Raw genomic sequence first — 17283 nt, forward strand, 5'->3', positions numbered from 1 at the left:
TAAATAAAAAAAGTTTAGAATACTTCACATGCATAAAGGTTCTCAGACTCTAGGAAGCCCCACAAAATATCTTCGACCTCCACAAAACCAACAGCTGAAAGCACTTTAAAACTTTTATCCAGCAGAGACTCACAAACTAAATAGGTGTCATCACAACCCACCAGAGAAGATGTCAAGGTAAGACGTCGTCCCCCTGGAAGACCTGGAGTGTCCATACTGTGCCCTCCTGGATCCCAGCGTCCAGTAATTGCCACCTGTAGCTCCCTTCTCTGGTTGCTGCTGCTCCGAGAAGACGGCTCCATCACCGCTGTTAGACTCGCCGCACCAATCCGCCGACGTGCCAGGGAGCCCCGCAATGGAACTGGATCTCTGCTTGCGCCCCCCGACTTCCTGGGCCTCGTCGGGTTCCCCGCAGTCTGTTCTCCTGAGGACGCAGGGACTGGTAAGCGGAGAGCCAATGGGTGAGCTGAGTTGCCTGGTGGTGGTCTTCACATAAGAGGGGTGCACTGGGGGGTAGAGTTTGACGGTGGATGGCGAAATGGCAGAAGTGGGTCTGGTGGGGCTCTCGCAGGTGAGCAAGTTGATTGATAGACTATTCTTCTTCCTCAGAGACAGAAACTCATATCCAACATTCTTGTCTCCCACTCCTCGCTCTGAAAACAAATCCATACTGCTTGCACTCTTGTGAACCCCTGTGGGCCCTGCACCTACAGATTCCACCTCGACAGAGAGCACACCTGGGAAATTGCCTTGAGCCCTCCAATCTTGACCCGGATGCGGACCCAGGCTCTCAAGGTCATCCTCAGCGCTCTCAAAGGAGGTGGTAGTTGTGGTTAAAGTGTCTGGGAAGCTGAAGGTGCTGTTGGTCTTTGGGAACAGACTTCCACTTTCACTCAGTGATCCGGGCACGGATGGACCTCGAGACATGAGCTCGCTTTCATTCTCACAGTCGTTGTTTTGACTGGAGCACACGTCCTCGTTGTAGCCCAAAACCTGATGAGGCAGAAGCTTCTCATCAGTTCTGCCTGCTTGGAAGGTCAGGTCTTCACACTGGACCCTCATGGCTTGTTGAATATCCGACAGCAGATCCTCGCTGTCGGCCGCAGCCGAGTGGAAACTGTAGATATCCGGGTCCGATCCTGAGCCGGCCTTGAGGCACGTTTCATCCAAGATGGATTGCTGACTGCCTGCAGTCAATCGGCTCAGATCGCCCTCAAAATCCGACAGCATTCCCATCTCGTCGGCAGACAGGCTGGTGTGTGCTCTGGGCCTGACACCTGCATTGACCAACCTTTCACCCTCCAGCAAGTCATCCTTGGACAAGCCTTTGACCTTTGAACTCTTCCTGATCTTCATCCCGGAGAACACGGAAACCTTGGAATCTGACTTGGATTTCCTTTTCTCATTTTGTTCCCCTTTGCTGGTCTTGTTGGACCTTTTGGATTTCTTCTCCACTTCCTTCTCTGCAGCCTCGCAGAAGCCATCCTTGCCACCTCCGCCATTGCCTCCTTTCTTCTGCTTGGCCTCCTGGTTGCCCATGCTGCGGAGCAGGCGGACCCCTCTGGCTAAGAGGCCGGGTTGATGGGGTCGAGAGTGGGCATGCGGCCGGGGGTCCTCACGGGCTCCTCCGCCAAATCCCGCCTGCTTACGCGCCGCAGTCGGAGGCAGCTGTGAGGATGCTGCTGCCGATGACGAGGAGAGGAGGCGGAGACTGGCGGTGACAGCCGCGGGCTCGCAGCCACCGACGCTCATTCCTCGCTCACCCCCCCTCCCAGTCAGGGCTTCTCTGGCACTCTGATCCTTCCTCTCCCTTTGCCCCTCCTTTCCATCCCCATCTGCTCCTCTCCATTCAGATCTGTTGCATAACGGGCTGCTGTTAGAACGAAAGCGTCGCTGCTCCTTGGGACGGGGTTGCTCTTGTCCACCCCCAGAGGGCAAAGGGTAGAGATGCTCGGGAAGACCGGAAATGTACGCCGCTTGCAGCTCTTGCTGAGCGCAGGCGGAGTGTTGTTGTCGGCGTAGCAGGCCGGTGGCGCTGCTCTTCCGCTTGTCTTTGAAGGTGCTGGTGAAGAAACTCTCTTTGAGAAAGGGCACTTGGGTCTCCACAGTCTTAATTGTGTGCATCGTGACCACTGTGGCGTCACCGTGGGGGTCGGAACAGTGAGGTGGGCTGATGGAAAGGGAGAAAAAACAAGTTTAGCTTTTCTTTTTAATTCTGAGGGCAAACCAAAAAAATGCAAACGTTATGACTGCAATCCGTAGAGGTTTAAAATTTTAGGCTTTCTTGTAATTTAGCTTCTCAAAATGTTCATAGCAACCACCATTACCAAAACTTTCACAGAATAATTGAAATTATCATGATGAAATAATTATTAGAATGATTAGGATAGTGATAAGTCATTATAAACATCACAAATATTTATATGAGATTTTTTTGGGATCTGTTGTTATTTTTATCATGACAGACATTTATTGAAAATGCAGTAAGATCGAACGATGTTTGAGCGGAGGCAAACGAAATCAAGAGAGTATATTGCAAAACTGAAGAAAAAAAAAGCTGTATAAAACAATACATAACTACTGTAACATGAGGTCATCTACACTATATTATGTGGACTGAGAAGGCTCTGGTACACCAAATAGCAAATAGGATAGGATGAGACTGGACTTCATGTGATTTAAATTGATCACATTCTACAGTAAAAAAAAAACAAAACAAAAAAAAAAAAAACAGGCAAGATCAGATATTGAAGGCAAAAACACAGCCATATCATAAGCTATAGAAATTTTATTAAAAAAAATTTCTGTGCAAAAATAAGGTGGTACAAAATCAATTGTGAAAATTTCAGGTCAAAATTTCACGATGAAGATACAATTATTATTCCTGTATTCAACTAATTAATGAAGGCTTTTAAAAAATGTTTCACAACTGACTCATTTTCAGGAATACATTTGGCACCATTTTGAGTGTGCCAGGGGAAAAAAGAAAAAAAAAAATCACACTTTTTGGGTGTGGTGCAACGAAGCCACACAGACCAATTCTAATGATTAAGATGATGCTCCCGGATGTGTGTTTTTCCCAATATAACTTAAGAAGTGTGCGGGGGGGGGTCAATTTAAACACTCTCAGTTAAATTGTCATTTATGCCCACTGAGCACAAGGATGTCTGAATGTATGAACTTCGTCAAATCTCTCCATTTAACACATCCTCCTAACGTGGTCGCCCTCTATCAAACAAAATATCTTTTTTAAAACAAATACTTGTAAAGTGTGGCGTTTAAAAAAATGAGATATAGGAGAGTGAACTTGCCTGAATGCGGAGCTCCCTGCCTGACTGAAGACAACAACACAAGCGGGTGTTTGTCCTCTTCTACAAGCCGCTCCTTAGCCATGGGTCACATGAAGTTGTTATTTGGCTCGTCACATGTCTACTTTGCTCAGCCATTTTCCATTAAAAGCCCCCACACACAACTGTCTCCACCTTCGTCAGCAGCCTTGGACAGGAGAATGTGTCACTTTTGGGAGAAATCATACATTACGGGCTCAGGTTTGCTCGTGTGATACATTTTGGGGGATATAGGAAAATGCGTGTAATATAAAAATATAGCCCGCAAAAAATTTGCTAATATCCTGGCACCTTGTTAAAGGCCGTCCTACTAATCAAGACACAGGTGAGCCGGACCTCCGCACCAATCAGGTGTGAGTATTTTTAGTCAGTGTTTTCCAACCTTTATTGAGCTAGCAATTAAAAATAAAAATAAAAAAAATTAAAAACACATAGCCCACCACCAAACAAAAATGTCAATAATAATAATAACAAAAATGGGAAGATCGTACCTAAATAAATTTTTGAAAATGAACCACTGCATATACTAAAAATTCAAATAAAACCTAATTTTACCCAACATATACATATATATATATATATATTTGGCTGTCCATCTTCTGAGCCGGTTATCCTCACAAGGGTCCCGGGGAGTGCTGGAGCCTATCCTAGCCATCAGGCAGGCACGGGGAGAACATGCAAATTCCACGCAGGCGGCGCCGGGATATATATATATATATATATAATGGACAGTTAACATTTAATTAACACTTAATTCAGGGATTTTTCATGTCACTCACTAGAGGGAGCCCGCATAACACTCCAATTTTTTTTTATCGCTTAAATTACATTAGGCTGGTATGGCGTCCCTAGACAGGTTAATGTAGGCAACAGGAAACCCAAGAAGAAGAATAATATGAATATTGCTGGAAATAACACGCTCGTGATTTGTGACACAATCATTTTGAACTGTTTATTGACTTGAAAAGATGAGTATGATTGGCATATTTGAACCGTAACAAAAAGACATTTGCGATCACCGTTTACATTCCCGATATTTGAGAACAAATGTTCCGCACCAATGTAAAAAGTCTTTGTGTTGGACACATATCAAATACCAAGTGTTGAAAGAACAACTTTTTTTTGTTTGTTTTTTTACACAGCACATAAAAGTAGAATGACAGCTGTCTGTCACTGCCTTTGTACAATATTCATTCTGACACAGAGTGCTGCAAGCAAACACTGCACATAAAGATGGGTACAACAATGGCAGCTGTCAGTCGTGCGCTCGCATTCCCCTTTTTTATACCAATAAATCCAGCCATCTTATTTCCAATCTCGCAGATGACTGGGCATGAGGCGGGACTTGCCACCAGTCAATCTCGGGGCACTTCAAGACAAAACCATCCTACTATAGGACAATTTAGTCTTCAGAAAATCTTACGTGAATGTTTTGGGAATGTGGGAGGTACCCTCACAGGCACGAGGAGGAAGTGCTGTGGGCGAGTCAAACCCGACACATCAGAACTTTGAGACAGACGTGCTAACCCTCAATACCTAAGTGCGAACTATACCAACAAATATACATTTTACTCGATTTACTCAATTACCCAAACAAAATTGATCAAATACATATGTGAGACAGCACAGCTGTATATTTGTTACCGCTTCTGTCTTGTCACAGCTCTGAGGTAAGAGGTTTGAATCCAAGCTCAAGGCCTACCTGTGTAAAGTTTGCATGTCCTCACTGTATTTGTGTGAGGTTTTTTCCATGTCTAAATTTTCTATAGGTGTGAATAGTTCCTACCCTCACCTATGGGCACGAGCTGTGGGTTGTGACCGAAAGAACAAGATCCCGGATACAAGCGGCCGAAATGAGACTCTCCCTTAGAGATAGGGTGAGAAGCTCGGTCATCCGGGAGGGGCTCAGTGTCGAGCCGCTGCTCCTCCGCATTGAGAGGAGCCAGATGAGGTGGCCTGAGCATCTGATCCGGATGCTTCCCGGACGCCTCCATGGTGAGGTGTTCCGGGCACATCCCACCTGAAAGAGACCCCGAGGACGACCCAGGACACGCAATAGAGACTGTGTCTCTCGGCTGGTTTGGGAACGCCTCGGGATCCCTCCGGAAGAGCTGGAAGAAGTGGCTGGAGATAGGGAAGTCTGGGTATCCCTGCCGAAGGTCATTCCCCCGTGACCGACCCGGAAAAGCGGTAGATAATGGATGGATGGAGGTGAATGGTTGTTGGTGTATATGTGCCCTGACAAAAACTGGTGACCGGTCCAAGGATCTACTTGTGTTTAGAATTTCAGTGTGATTGTCTGTGGTCCCTGGAACATTGATTGATTTATAATTCCACACATTATACACAAGTCAAACCAATAGACTTCCCAAGGTTCTGATCCTGTGGATAGAGATCAATAACCTATAAACAAAATGGTACAAAACTAGTTCACACGGTACCATCAAGTGGGGTTGGCAAATTAGAATCATTACAAACAATCATAATAAAAACTCCCTTTGTTTTATTAAACTGTCTCTTCTCAAGGTCGACTGGGGTTGTGAATGATGCTGTACTACACTACAGAAAAAGTTACATTGGTAGTGAGCACGTTGGGTCCTCAACACACCACTAGAGGCCGCCCTGGCTCCACTGGTAAGCAAAAAACAACTGCAGTCTGCATTCTGACAAAAGCATTACTGTAGAAAGTTCAAAGAAAATCGACATTTTTCTGCGTGGGAAAGCTGCAAAAATACATCAATAGAACCATTATCATCATCATCATCACAATGACGTCAAGTACAGGAACACAACCGGATGTACTCGATGTCGCCACTGTTTTAAAAACCACTACGATCACGTTGAACACAACAGCAGTTCACAGAGTGTGGTGCCACACGGAATACTCGTAGAAGAAGAGTCGTTTGCGGACTGGCTCAAAAGTTCAAGATGAGTAGCACAAAAATAAAAACTCTCTGTTAGACTCAAAGAATATTTTATATCCCATCTAACAAGTTATATCTACACAGGAAGGCAAGACACACGAGGTCTGATAAAATTAAAAAAAAAAAAAAAGAAAAACATGCCAGTCAAAAAGTCAAGGCCCAGTGAACGGAACAGAGTATTGTACAGAGAGTCTTGGCCTTTGGTGATAAAATACAGATGTAAAGTTCGGTTTGTTTACAAAGGCGAAAGCACTCGAGTTTGTACGTTACAAATGTAGCTACCGACAAAGAGGAAACGATAAGAAATGTCAAGCCTTAACCGTGAGGAAAAAGCTCTCCTTTAACCATTCAGTTGTTCTTAAATACTCCACCCCAAAACAAAACGTGTTCTGTTTAAAGCCCTTTTCTAGCAAATCCCGCTCAGTTCTCTTTATAAAACCTGCATGAAATGGTCGAGTTCTACAAGACAAGATAGTCGTTTTGCGTCTCTGCATCCCACCTTGCGCAGCCCTTCTTGCATGCACACGAACACGAGGACGTACATCGAAACCATTGCGCATGTTTGCTGTGGTGCCTCAGACTAACTCCCGAAAGAAGCCCGTGGATGGTTTCCGTTTTTCATCACGTCATCAACCCACTCTCGTCCTTTACGTGGACTCTCTGGGAATCCTACTGTGGAAGACCACCGACTGCCTTTGCTGGAACTGCAGCTTCCTCCGTTTTTTCTGGTCCCAGCGGCACAGCAGGATCATCTTAAAGGTCGTACGGAAAGTCTTGTTGCACAGAGCGTAGCACATGGGGTTGACGGTGCTGTTGACGTAGCATAGCCAGTAACCCACGGCCCAAAGGGTGTTCGGAATGGAGTCTTTGCAGAAGGCATTGATCAGGACCATGATGTTGTACGGCGTCCACGTGATGATGAACGCAAAGAGAATGGCGCTGAGAGTCTGAGCTGCCTTCTTTTCTTTCACTAAGGACATGCGCTTTCTCTTGGAGATCTGAGTCCGAGCTCGGGACGCAAAACGCTTGGCGAGAGCTGCCTCTTTGAAGGACATCGGGACGGCGGGGGATTTAGTGGCTGTGCTGGTGGTGGTGGTAGTAGAGTCGGGGGCCGCGCTCATCGTATCATCCAGAGACCCAGAGTTGGAGGTAGACTGGATGGTCGACATGGACTGGATTTTGCGAGAACAGAAGCGTTGGTGGTAGCTGTTTTCCGTATCATTCGTCCCATCGGGACAGGTGGCCGCGCCGATCTTGGTAGCGACTGTGGCGAGGCCTTCTCTGTTATATTCCGCTCCCCTCAGCGGATCCTGTTCTGAGGCTTCATCCAGGTCCTCGCACGAAGTGATTTGAGAGTTGACAGCTGCTTTTAAACCAGGCAGGCTGAGAACAATAGAGAAAATAGTGTGGCTGTCTCTTCCCCCGCAGTCTTCGTCATCTGACGAGCCTGATTGGTCCAGTGACACCACATTATCATTATTGTTCCAGCTATCACTGCTGCTTTGGTCCGGATCCCTTTCTCCTTGCCGGATACTACCGGGCCTCCACGATCGAACACCCGGCCAGCAGTGCAAGCGACTGACCAGCTCCCGACACGCGCTCTTTCTCTGGGACAACCGAGTCAGCTCGTAGCTATTGCAACTTCTGGAACTCCCAGTTTGACGCACAAAACGCGCTCGGTCAACACCAACGTTGCCGTTCCTCGCCGCTATCCCAGCGCCGCCACGGGCCCCTGAGCCCTGCAGTCCCGCTAATTCTTTTGAGCGGTTCTCAGTCTCCTTGTAAATCCGCCAGTAGAGCACACTCATAATGGTTACTGGCAGATAGAAAGCTGCCATGGCTGTGCAGAAGGTTATAGTGGGCTGCTGGAGGAACTGAATGTAGCACTTATTAGAAGGCACCGTCCTTTGACCCTCAAAGTACTGCCACAGAAAGATGGCTGGGGCCCATAGAACCAGAGAAACAAACCAGGCTAGGCCGATCATGATCCCGGCTCGCTTTGTCGTCCGTTTGGCCCGGTAAGTCAGAGGCCTGGTGACTGAAAAGTAGCGGTCAAAGCTGATGACCAGTAGGTTCATAACTGAAGCGTTGCTGGCGACATAGTCAATAGCCAGCCACAGGTCGCAGGCCCAGTTCCCCAAGGCCCAGTAATCCATTACGAGATAGGCTGTGTAAAGGTTCATGGAGATGACGCCGATGATGAGGTCGGCCACCGCCAGGCTCAGCAGGAAGTAGTTGTTGACCGTCTTTAGCTGGCGATTGACCTTGAAGGACACCACCACCAGGATGTTCCCGATGATGGTGACCAGCGAGAGCGTTCCCGTCAGCAGCACGATGAGGACCACCTGCCACACGGTGTGCCCGCCCAAGGGCACCGGGGCTGAGGTCCCATTCCCATTTTGTGATTGGGTGGAGTTGAAAAGGGAATTCACAGAAGAGGAATTGGCACCTGGGGTGGTCACGTGAAAAACCAACCAGGGTCCTGTCCCTGCTTGATGGAGAGAATTGGACTGAGAGGACAATCCTATTGCTGCTCCTGCTGGTGGGAAGCTGGTGGAAATCAGGAAGAGACCAGAAGAGTCTGTGCTGTTGGAGGTCATTATTATGTCCTGGCATATTCTGAGGAGAAACAAGGGCAGAGGAGGAGAGACATGAGAAGCAAGGGAGTCGTGCATGCCCAAACTGTGCTGACAGCATTTTTATTACGTGGCACAAGCATTAAGTGTCCACTAGGTGAGCGTGAAAAGCTTTTTATTATGAACAAGAAAATATGACAAAAATATTCAGACTTCAAAAAATATTTTAAAAATGCTTCTCTTATTTTTTAAAGGCTGCCCAAGGTAAATAAATGTTTATAATACATTATATTAGAAATAATCAAGGTAATACATTTTATTCAAAATGTACTTTTTATTAAAAAATGTTTAAAAAGTAGCTTAAACACAAGCATAAGAAAATGCATTGAGTTAATTAATTATACACAAAATAAATGCTACACATTTACAAATCAAATCATGAAAGTAAATAATACTTAAATACTATATACAAAGAATCCTCTTGAATAATCAACAAATTAAAAAAAAAAAATCACCAGAACCTGATATGAGATTACATAGCAATAACGTAATTTCAATTAAATTAATAAATATTTATAAATGTGAATATTGGTCTGCGAGTGTCAATCAAAGGTAATGTTTTTTTTTTTTTTTTTTTAAATCCTTCTAAATTTTCACACAACAATCCCAGGGCACATAGAGGCAAACAGCCGTACTCACAATCACACCTATGGGCAAATTTGGAGTGTCCAATTTATGTTGCATGTTTTTGGGATGGGGGAGGAAACCGGAGTGCCCGGAGAAAACCAACGCAGGCACGGGGAGAACATGCAATCTCCACACAGGCGGGGCAGGAATCAAACCCAGGTCCTCAGAACTGTGATGCCAACGTTTTATCAGCTGATCCACCGTGCTGCCAATTGGATCCAGATTTTAAAAATAACCCCTTAATGTTGCTTTACAGCAAAATCTCCCAAAAAAAAATGTGCCCACCATCATGGTCAGCATCAAAATGCAGTGGCAGAGAAGGCCCAGGTGTTATATTATTGTAAGCCAGTGTAACATTATGCCAAAGTTTGAACATGAACACTGGACTTAAGGAAAATTAGACAAATGTACTCAAACAATGATTGAATGAAATATATTGCACATAAACTTTAAATGAAAATGGAATCTTGAGGTTTTTTTTTTAAACAAATCTCAAAGATCAAGTGCAAAGGTATCTCTATCCCTCTATCCACCCATCCATCATCAATTTTGTGAAAATGTGTAGTAGTTCTACTCATCAATGGTTAATTACTTAAGAAGGGTCCACAAAGATGGGCTGATTTTATTATTTTCTCCAATAAGACCATTGATGCTGGCACTTATTTTTTGCATTTAGTTCAAAACAAAGCCAATGTTTTGTTTTGTTTTTTTTTTTTTTGCTCGCTGTGCAGGCCTTGAAACGAAAGCAATGAAAGTCTTGATTGCTAATGGCTCTTAAGTGGTGTTTGCAATTTGGTTTGATTGTGACTTAAGGAAGCCTGAGCCAAACGGCAAACACAAAATCTTGCTTTTTCTGTCCAAGCAATTTCTTTATAATTGGATTATATATTGGCAGAGTGGCGCCATGTTTAGCCTTGTAATTACCTTTTACTTGCATTCAAATGTTTCTGCGACACTTGACAATGCAAAACGATACCTGAAGATAAGAATGGATTTCAGCCGTGGTTCCCACACTGAACTGAAAAAAGAAATATTGGTTTTTATATAATGACCAAAATTCAAATAGAAAAGTAGCACCAAGTGTTCATGTAAATTTATTTATTTATTCATTATTTTGGGGTAGCTACTCCTTTATGATTCTGGACCTGGATGACTTACTGTGATTAATGGAAACATGAATTCTGCTCTTGACCATCCATCCACCCATCCATCTTCTTTGCTGCTTATCCGCATAAGGGTCACGGGGAGTGCCGGAGCCTATCCCAGCTGTGAACGGGCAGGAAGCGGGGTACACCCTGAACCGGTCGCTAGCCAATCGCAGGGCACATAGAGACAAAAAGCCACGCTCACAATCACACCTAGGGGCAATTTAGAGTGTCCAATTAATGTTGCATTATGTTTTTGGGATGTGGGAGGAAACCGGAGTGCCTGGAGGAAACCCACGCAGGCACAGGGAGAACATGGAAACTCCACACAGGCAGGTCTGGGATTGAACCCGGGACCTCAGATCTGTTTGGCCAGCGCTTTCCTGCTGATCCACCATGCTGCCCTATATTGTACATGTAAAAGTTCAATTAAAAAAAAAATCTAAATAAATCCCCCCCTCCCAAAGAAATAAATAATTAAAACGAGAGTCTATTGTACTTAAGATATATATACTGCAGTGGATTTTTAAAAACGTGAAGCCTCAGCAACAACATTATGGACCGTGTCAACATGTCATCCAGTTATTATTTTGCATACCACTAGAGGGAGCCTGCACTCCAGGAGTGGTACGCATTTCAGACTTTCATATTCAGTCCATCTAAAATGTACCTTTTTTCAAGCCTTAATTACAAATTAATTTATCAGCCCCCTTTTTAGCTACTTGTGCTAATACTCATTTTCTCCACACATGATAGGATCAGATAGGGTGGGTGAAGATCCAGAGCCATTTTAAAGCATCCAACTGCTGGTTTGCACCGTCTGAAACATCGCGGGATTTTAATGCAGACACACCCACATCCCCCAACGGTGCGGCAGCCCATGCTCTCAAAAAGGTAAGCAGAGCTGCTTTCTGTTTCTTTGGCCGCACCGATTAATATGATGATGATGTGTGGCACATTCTAATTGAAGTTGCCGAGCGAACGTACTACCAGCAGGTGTTAAAATATTGTTAAAGACAGGTGGAAACTGTTATAAATTGAGGAAGAAATGCCTCCTTTAGGAAGAATCAAACCACAAATGCAAAATATCAAAATATCATGATCCGCACAAACAAGCCCAATCGGTCACATAATGCCACGTGAGCACAAAGACCACGCGCACAGAGCGAGAGATCCCACCGGGGAAGGTATTTGGAACTGAGAGCGCTCCCACAGAGCAGGTAAAGAACTCAAATAGCCCGAAGCAACCTCACGGCTCACAGTATGCAGACTTGTTTGGACTCATGCTGAACTCCACTTGAACCATATTTCATACATATAAGGCCCTACAAAGCCAGTGCATTCAAAATTCCACAAGGTACAGTCTAGGGAATCTTTTTGACAGTAATGCGCACCAGCACGTTAAACATCTTTTAATTGGCTTACAAGTGTGAATTGTGTCGGAGTAAAAATAAAAGCTTCACCGGCGAGAGCGGATCTACTACCTTGGGCAGCTGTCAAGAGAGGAGAAAGGCTTGTGTCCGATAAGGAAGCCGAACGGGAACAAATAGACATTTAGGTCTTATTTGGAGAGGTGACACAAAGGTAGATGGAACAGTAGAAGAAGAATTGGATCCAATTAGAAAACGTGATGATTCTGGACTTTTCCACGAGGCGAATTCAGGGAGCAAGCACAATGCAAAGAAATATTGCACGAGCGACTCTGAGTAACTTTGGCCTATAAACAGTCATAGGATTGGTGTTTCTCAGTGACAGCCCAGAAACCTGTCTGATCGAGAGAAGAACTCTGTGGAGAAGTGGGCCAAAATCCATCCTGCAGTGTGTGCAAACCTGGTGAACAATACAGGAAACATTTGACCTCTGTAATTGCAAACAAAGGCTACTGTACCATATATTAACATTGGTTTTCCCAGGTGTTCAAATACTTATTTGCAGCTGTATCACACAAATAAATAATTTAAAAAAAATCATACATTGTGATTTCTGGATTTTTCTTTTTAGATTATCTCTCTCACAGTGGATATGCCCCTACGATGAAAAATTCAGACCCCTCCGTGATTTCTCAGAGGGAGAACTTGCAATATAGGAGGGTGTTCAAATACTTATTTTCTTCACTGTAAGTAAGTTCCAGTACAAAAACACGCAATGGATTGATGATGGTACTTATGATGGCCATATGCAAATGAGGCCTTTATGCCATTACTATATGTGTCACAATTACATGATGACAAGATGAACAACATTTATTCTACATTCTACATGGAGGGAGCACCGATGACTAGTATGTACATCTGCTGACTGATGCATTGTCTTTTTGTGCCCCCCCCCCCACCACCGCCCCAACACGCATTGCTATAACCATTAAAATAAATGGGCTCACAGTCAAATTAATCCATTGACAACAAACTTCAGTGAAAAGACCATTACACGGAAATTATTATGGCTTTGTGGCCCGTGTGCCCCACCGCATTCAGCTCCATATTTCAACTTCCGGGGGGGTGGAGGTGGAATGGTTTCAGGTACACAAGACAAAAATCAATATTCATTTGCCGGGATGAAACGCCGCACGTTTACTGGCATTTGTCTCGGCGCACCAATGATTTTGGACCGGTTCTAGGGGGCGAAGCCATCGGGTAGGCGACGGGGTGCAGGGTTCTATTTCCGTCATCAGCTATCCAGCACCATTTTTTTGTAAAATGTAAAATCTGCTCTCTGCTGTTGTTGTTGAGTTGAAAAGAAACTCTTAAATGACACCACTTGTGAAAATAAATCTCATAAGTTAATTTTAAAGTAGTACATCTTACATAAGATAATTCAGAGTTAACTGTAGAAAATTGCTGCGTCGTACAGGATGCAAATTACAGCTGAGTGACTGCAGAACAGGAAGTGCACACTGATTAATTACTCGTTGACAAGAGAAGCAGCAGTTTTTGTGCATGCACTCACAATGAAAATCTGAGTACAGTGACTCCAAACAACTTTGCTGTGACAGATAGTCAGGAACACTAACGGAAATGATCAAAGTTCACATAAATGGGCCCAAAAACTATTTATTCACAACAAATAAAATGTCTTTATTTATCTGTGGCAGCTTTATATAGTGACGGGCGACAACAGCGACATTGTTTATGGTAAGTTTGGAGCAAAACAGCGGTTCTGATTTTTCTTCATTGAAATCAAAAATATACATAAAAGGTAGAGTGAGTGGCTGGGAGTTGTGATATGGTGAAATTTGCCACTGATGACAAGAACCTCTGCCCTGGGGGTACTCTTACTCCTCACAAGTCTTTAATAAAACTATTTAAAAAAAAGTTGCTAGATTTGCTGTTCTTTGAGGTTTTTTTTTTAATTTGCTTCAAAGAGGGTTTGGAATAGTCACGAAATACATAACGACAAGGTTGCTATGTCGGCAACACCGAATAGCCGCTTGCTTCGTCGGCTGGCTGAGCTCCACGCAGTCGTCATGGGAACAAATTTTGCATTGCATAAAATAGAACCCCCCCCCCAAAAAAAACTATTGCATTTGAACTAGTCTGTGGCGAGTCGATGTTAAATTTACTGTCCTTATCCAGTGTGTATGTTGACCAACAAATGTCAGATGCATCACTTGAGTGTAACATTTAAATTTTAAATTTTAAAAACGAATTTATCTATTTATTGGGTTATTTGATTTACCAGATATGATCAGCGAAAATTGTTGCAGCGGAAGAAAATGTTTGGCACAACAGTACAGCACAACAATCCTTCTCAGGGTAAAATAAAGGGGAAATATATATCAATCCATCCATTTTCTTCGCCGCTTATCCTCACGAGGGTCACGGAAGTACTGGAGCCTATCCCATTTGTGAACAGGCAGGAGGCGGGGTACACCCTGAACTGGTTGCCTGCCAATCGCAGGGCACATTGAAACAAACAGACGCACTCACAATCACACCTAGGGGCAATTTAGAATGCCCAATTAATGTTGCGTTTTTGGGATGTGGGAGGAAACTGGAGTGCCCGGAGGAAACCCACACATGCACGGGGAGAACATGCAAACCCCACACAGGTGGGGTCTGAGATTGAACCCGAGACCTCAGAACTGTGATGTCAACCCTTTCCACCTGATCCACCGCGCTGCCAAAATAATATCCATATTAACTTTAACTTCTGGATGAACTTCCTGTTCGAGAACTTTAAACTTAAACAGCAGTTGCGCAGGAAGATTGTAAAGTCTTTTGAGGTGAATGTTTGTTGCTGTACGCTCATCATATGTGACATCCAGCAGGGCATCTGAGCCACTCTAGAGAGACATTTGTAGACTCTTAAATGTCTCTAAACATCTCTTTAGTGTCACGACTGCGGAGGAAACGATTGCGCCGTGTAAATACTTTGGAATAACTTACTGCTAAGTTACCAACTTTGACCGTTATCATTGCAATGAACTGCATGAAGCAGAGACCGCACGCTTTAGTGGAAAAACACGTTAAATTCACACACAAACACACTCAATGTTGCAGATTGTAAATCATTTACGTTAAACACAATGTTAAATTCAAGCTACATTCACGATATGTATGTAAAAACTAAAATACATTCTGACAATCAATGGCGTGCTGAAAAGTGTTAGTCAATGCGTATAAATACCACAAGATGGCGACAAGGCTCTGAAAACGTAAAGTATCGTAAAGCATTGACACCGTGCATCTAACGTGCACGTTACACAATCATAAACCCATGTTACATAAACAACTGTTTTCAATTATCAGCACAAAAACAATGACCGACATATTAGCAATATCAATAACCTAATCAACCAATCAACAGCCTAGTCTAAGCAATGCGCATGGACAAGCATTATGCACAAAATGTATTTACCGTAATTTCCGGCCTACAAGCCGCAACTTTTTTCATACGCTTTCGACCCTGCGGCTTATGTGGTGATGCGGTTAATTTGTGCATTTTTTCCTTACCGCCGCAAAAAGGGCACTCGAGCGGAAAAGGTAAGAGTGACTCCAGTGGAATATATGTGTCAAGGAAGTGACTTTTACCGGTATGTTATTTTTTTAACCGGCCCTGTTAGTGTGTTTCTGCTGTGTTACTGCTGCATCTTAGTGATTTTGGTATGTGGTGATGCGGCTTTCTGCATTTTTTTCTGATGGCTGCAAGGGGGCACTCGAGCGGAAAAGGTAGGAGTGAGACAGGTGGAATATATGTGTCGAGGAAGTGACTTTTACCGGTATGTTTTTTTTTAACCGGCCCTGTTAGTGCTGAGCTACAGTGCTGCTACTGTGTAGCTGCCGCGGCTGTTTTTTTTTTTTTTTTTTTACTACTGATATGTTTTTATTTTAACCATCCCTGTTCGTGCTACCACATTGTTGCTAAGCTAAGGTATTAAAACTTTGAAAACTCTTTCCGTGTACTGTCTTTGTAAATATCTCGTGTTTCAATGTGGGCACTCGCGGCTTTTACACAGGTGCGGTTTATGTATGTACCAAATGGTATTTCCTTTACAAATTTACTGGGTGAGGCTTATAATCCGGTGCACTCTGTCGGCTGGAATTTACGGTAGTCATTCACCACACTTTTTTTTTTACCTTATACAAACAACTAGTTGGGAATTCAGGCAAATTGTAACTTTAAAGGAGACTACACATTTAAAAAAAAAAAAAAAAGGGATTTTGCACAGAATGGACTTCGTCTTTCTAAAGATGGCGATGAAGCTGGCGCCAGAAGATAGAGACCAGAGGTTGTGAAACAGCACAAGGCCGTGTGTCAGGTAGTCCCCGCTGACAAGAAGCAGCCGGCACGCCGGAAGATGGATTTGTTGGAACTGAGCGCAGATAATCCGAGTTGGCTCTTGAAGTTGACGGATTTTCAGCGAGGCAGATTTAAAGCGAGGACGTTCGACCGCGAAGCTTGTGCTGCATAGCAATTGCCGCAAACCAAAAGCTACGCCGACATGCTGGAAGGTGGAGGGCGGCTGCTAATATGGACTTCAAAAGCAGGTTGACCAAAAGCCTGGGGAGGATACCATCTGCTTTGTCCATCTCTCCAGCTGTCTCTGATCAGGACGGGAATTGACAAATGGGTAAATTGTCAGCCTGTGGGAGTTTATCACCTGCTTTCATCTTCGACCAAATCCCAGTTATGACTATTGTAACATTTGCGGCTTTAGCAGATTTTCACTCTCAGACTTGGAACGTCCGTGTGAAAATTAAAGCTGAGAGGCTCCGTCTGTGTGCCAAATCCCTCCGGCCGCCTGATCTCCTGCTTTGGTTATGTGTGTCTCATCTGTTGCATGGTTTATCCCACTTGTTGCCTCTTGAAGCGCAGATTGCGTCAGTCGTGGTCAAGCGTTTTGGATTTTGCGTGGTAATTAGTTTCAAATTTACCACCTGATGAACGGCAGCTCTTTACCGTACTAAAACCAGCTTGTTCATATTAGGGGATGAACTAACTAATATTTCATCTACAGTGGTCCACCGCTACATTCAGTGGCGGTTCTCGGCAGTGCCCCTCAACTCTGGGCTTGCGCCTCCCCGCGTGAGGGCACTCTTAAAAACAAAATTTGAAAAAAGCATCTCAGATAATGGATGGGAAAAAAATGCTTTCAGACTAGTCT

General features: G+C 44.1%; 2 protein-coding genes across 10 annotated transcripts in view; both read right to left on the minus strand.

Moving 5' to 3' along the window:
• fmn2a (formin 2a) overlaps positions 1-3703 on the minus strand; it is a 57045-nt gene extending 53342 nt beyond the window's left edge. For 5 of the 6 annotated variants that reach the window (XM_061836320.1, XM_061836321.1, XM_061836322.1 and 2 more), the window contains exons 1-2: positions 3312-3702; positions 162-2170 (exon numbers count right to left, since the gene is read on the minus strand). In XM_061836320.1, coding sequence (XP_061692304.1) covers positions 162-2124 — 1963 coding nt within the window. In that variant the 5' untranslated portion in view covers positions 2125-2170; positions 3312-3702. Of the gene's footprint in view, positions 1-161; positions 2171-3311 lie in introns of all 6 variants that reach the window. The other variant, XM_061836325.1, reaches the window with a different exon arrangement.
• Positions 3704-4325: 622 nt separating this feature from the next.
• chrm3a (cholinergic receptor, muscarinic 3a) overlaps positions 4326-17283 on the minus strand; it is an 85720-nt gene continuing 72762 nt past the window's right edge. For 3 of the 4 annotated variants that reach the window (XM_061837666.1, XM_061837667.1, XM_061837668.1), the window contains one exon: positions 4326-8890. In XM_061837666.1, the coding sequence (XP_061693650.1) occupies positions 6919-8890 (1972 nt within the window). In that variant the 3' untranslated portion in view covers positions 4326-6918. Of the gene's footprint in view, positions 8891-10458; positions 10553-10692; positions 10719-17283 lie in introns of those variants that run through there. The other variant, XM_061837669.1, reaches the window with a different exon arrangement.

This window comes from Syngnathoides biaculeatus, chromosome 12 (assembly GCF_019802595.1).
Source record: "Syngnathoides biaculeatus isolate LvHL_M chromosome 12, ASM1980259v1, whole genome shotgun sequence".
Classification (NCBI taxonomy): Eukaryota; Metazoa; Chordata; class Actinopteri; order Syngnathiformes; family Syngnathidae; genus Syngnathoides; species Syngnathoides biaculeatus.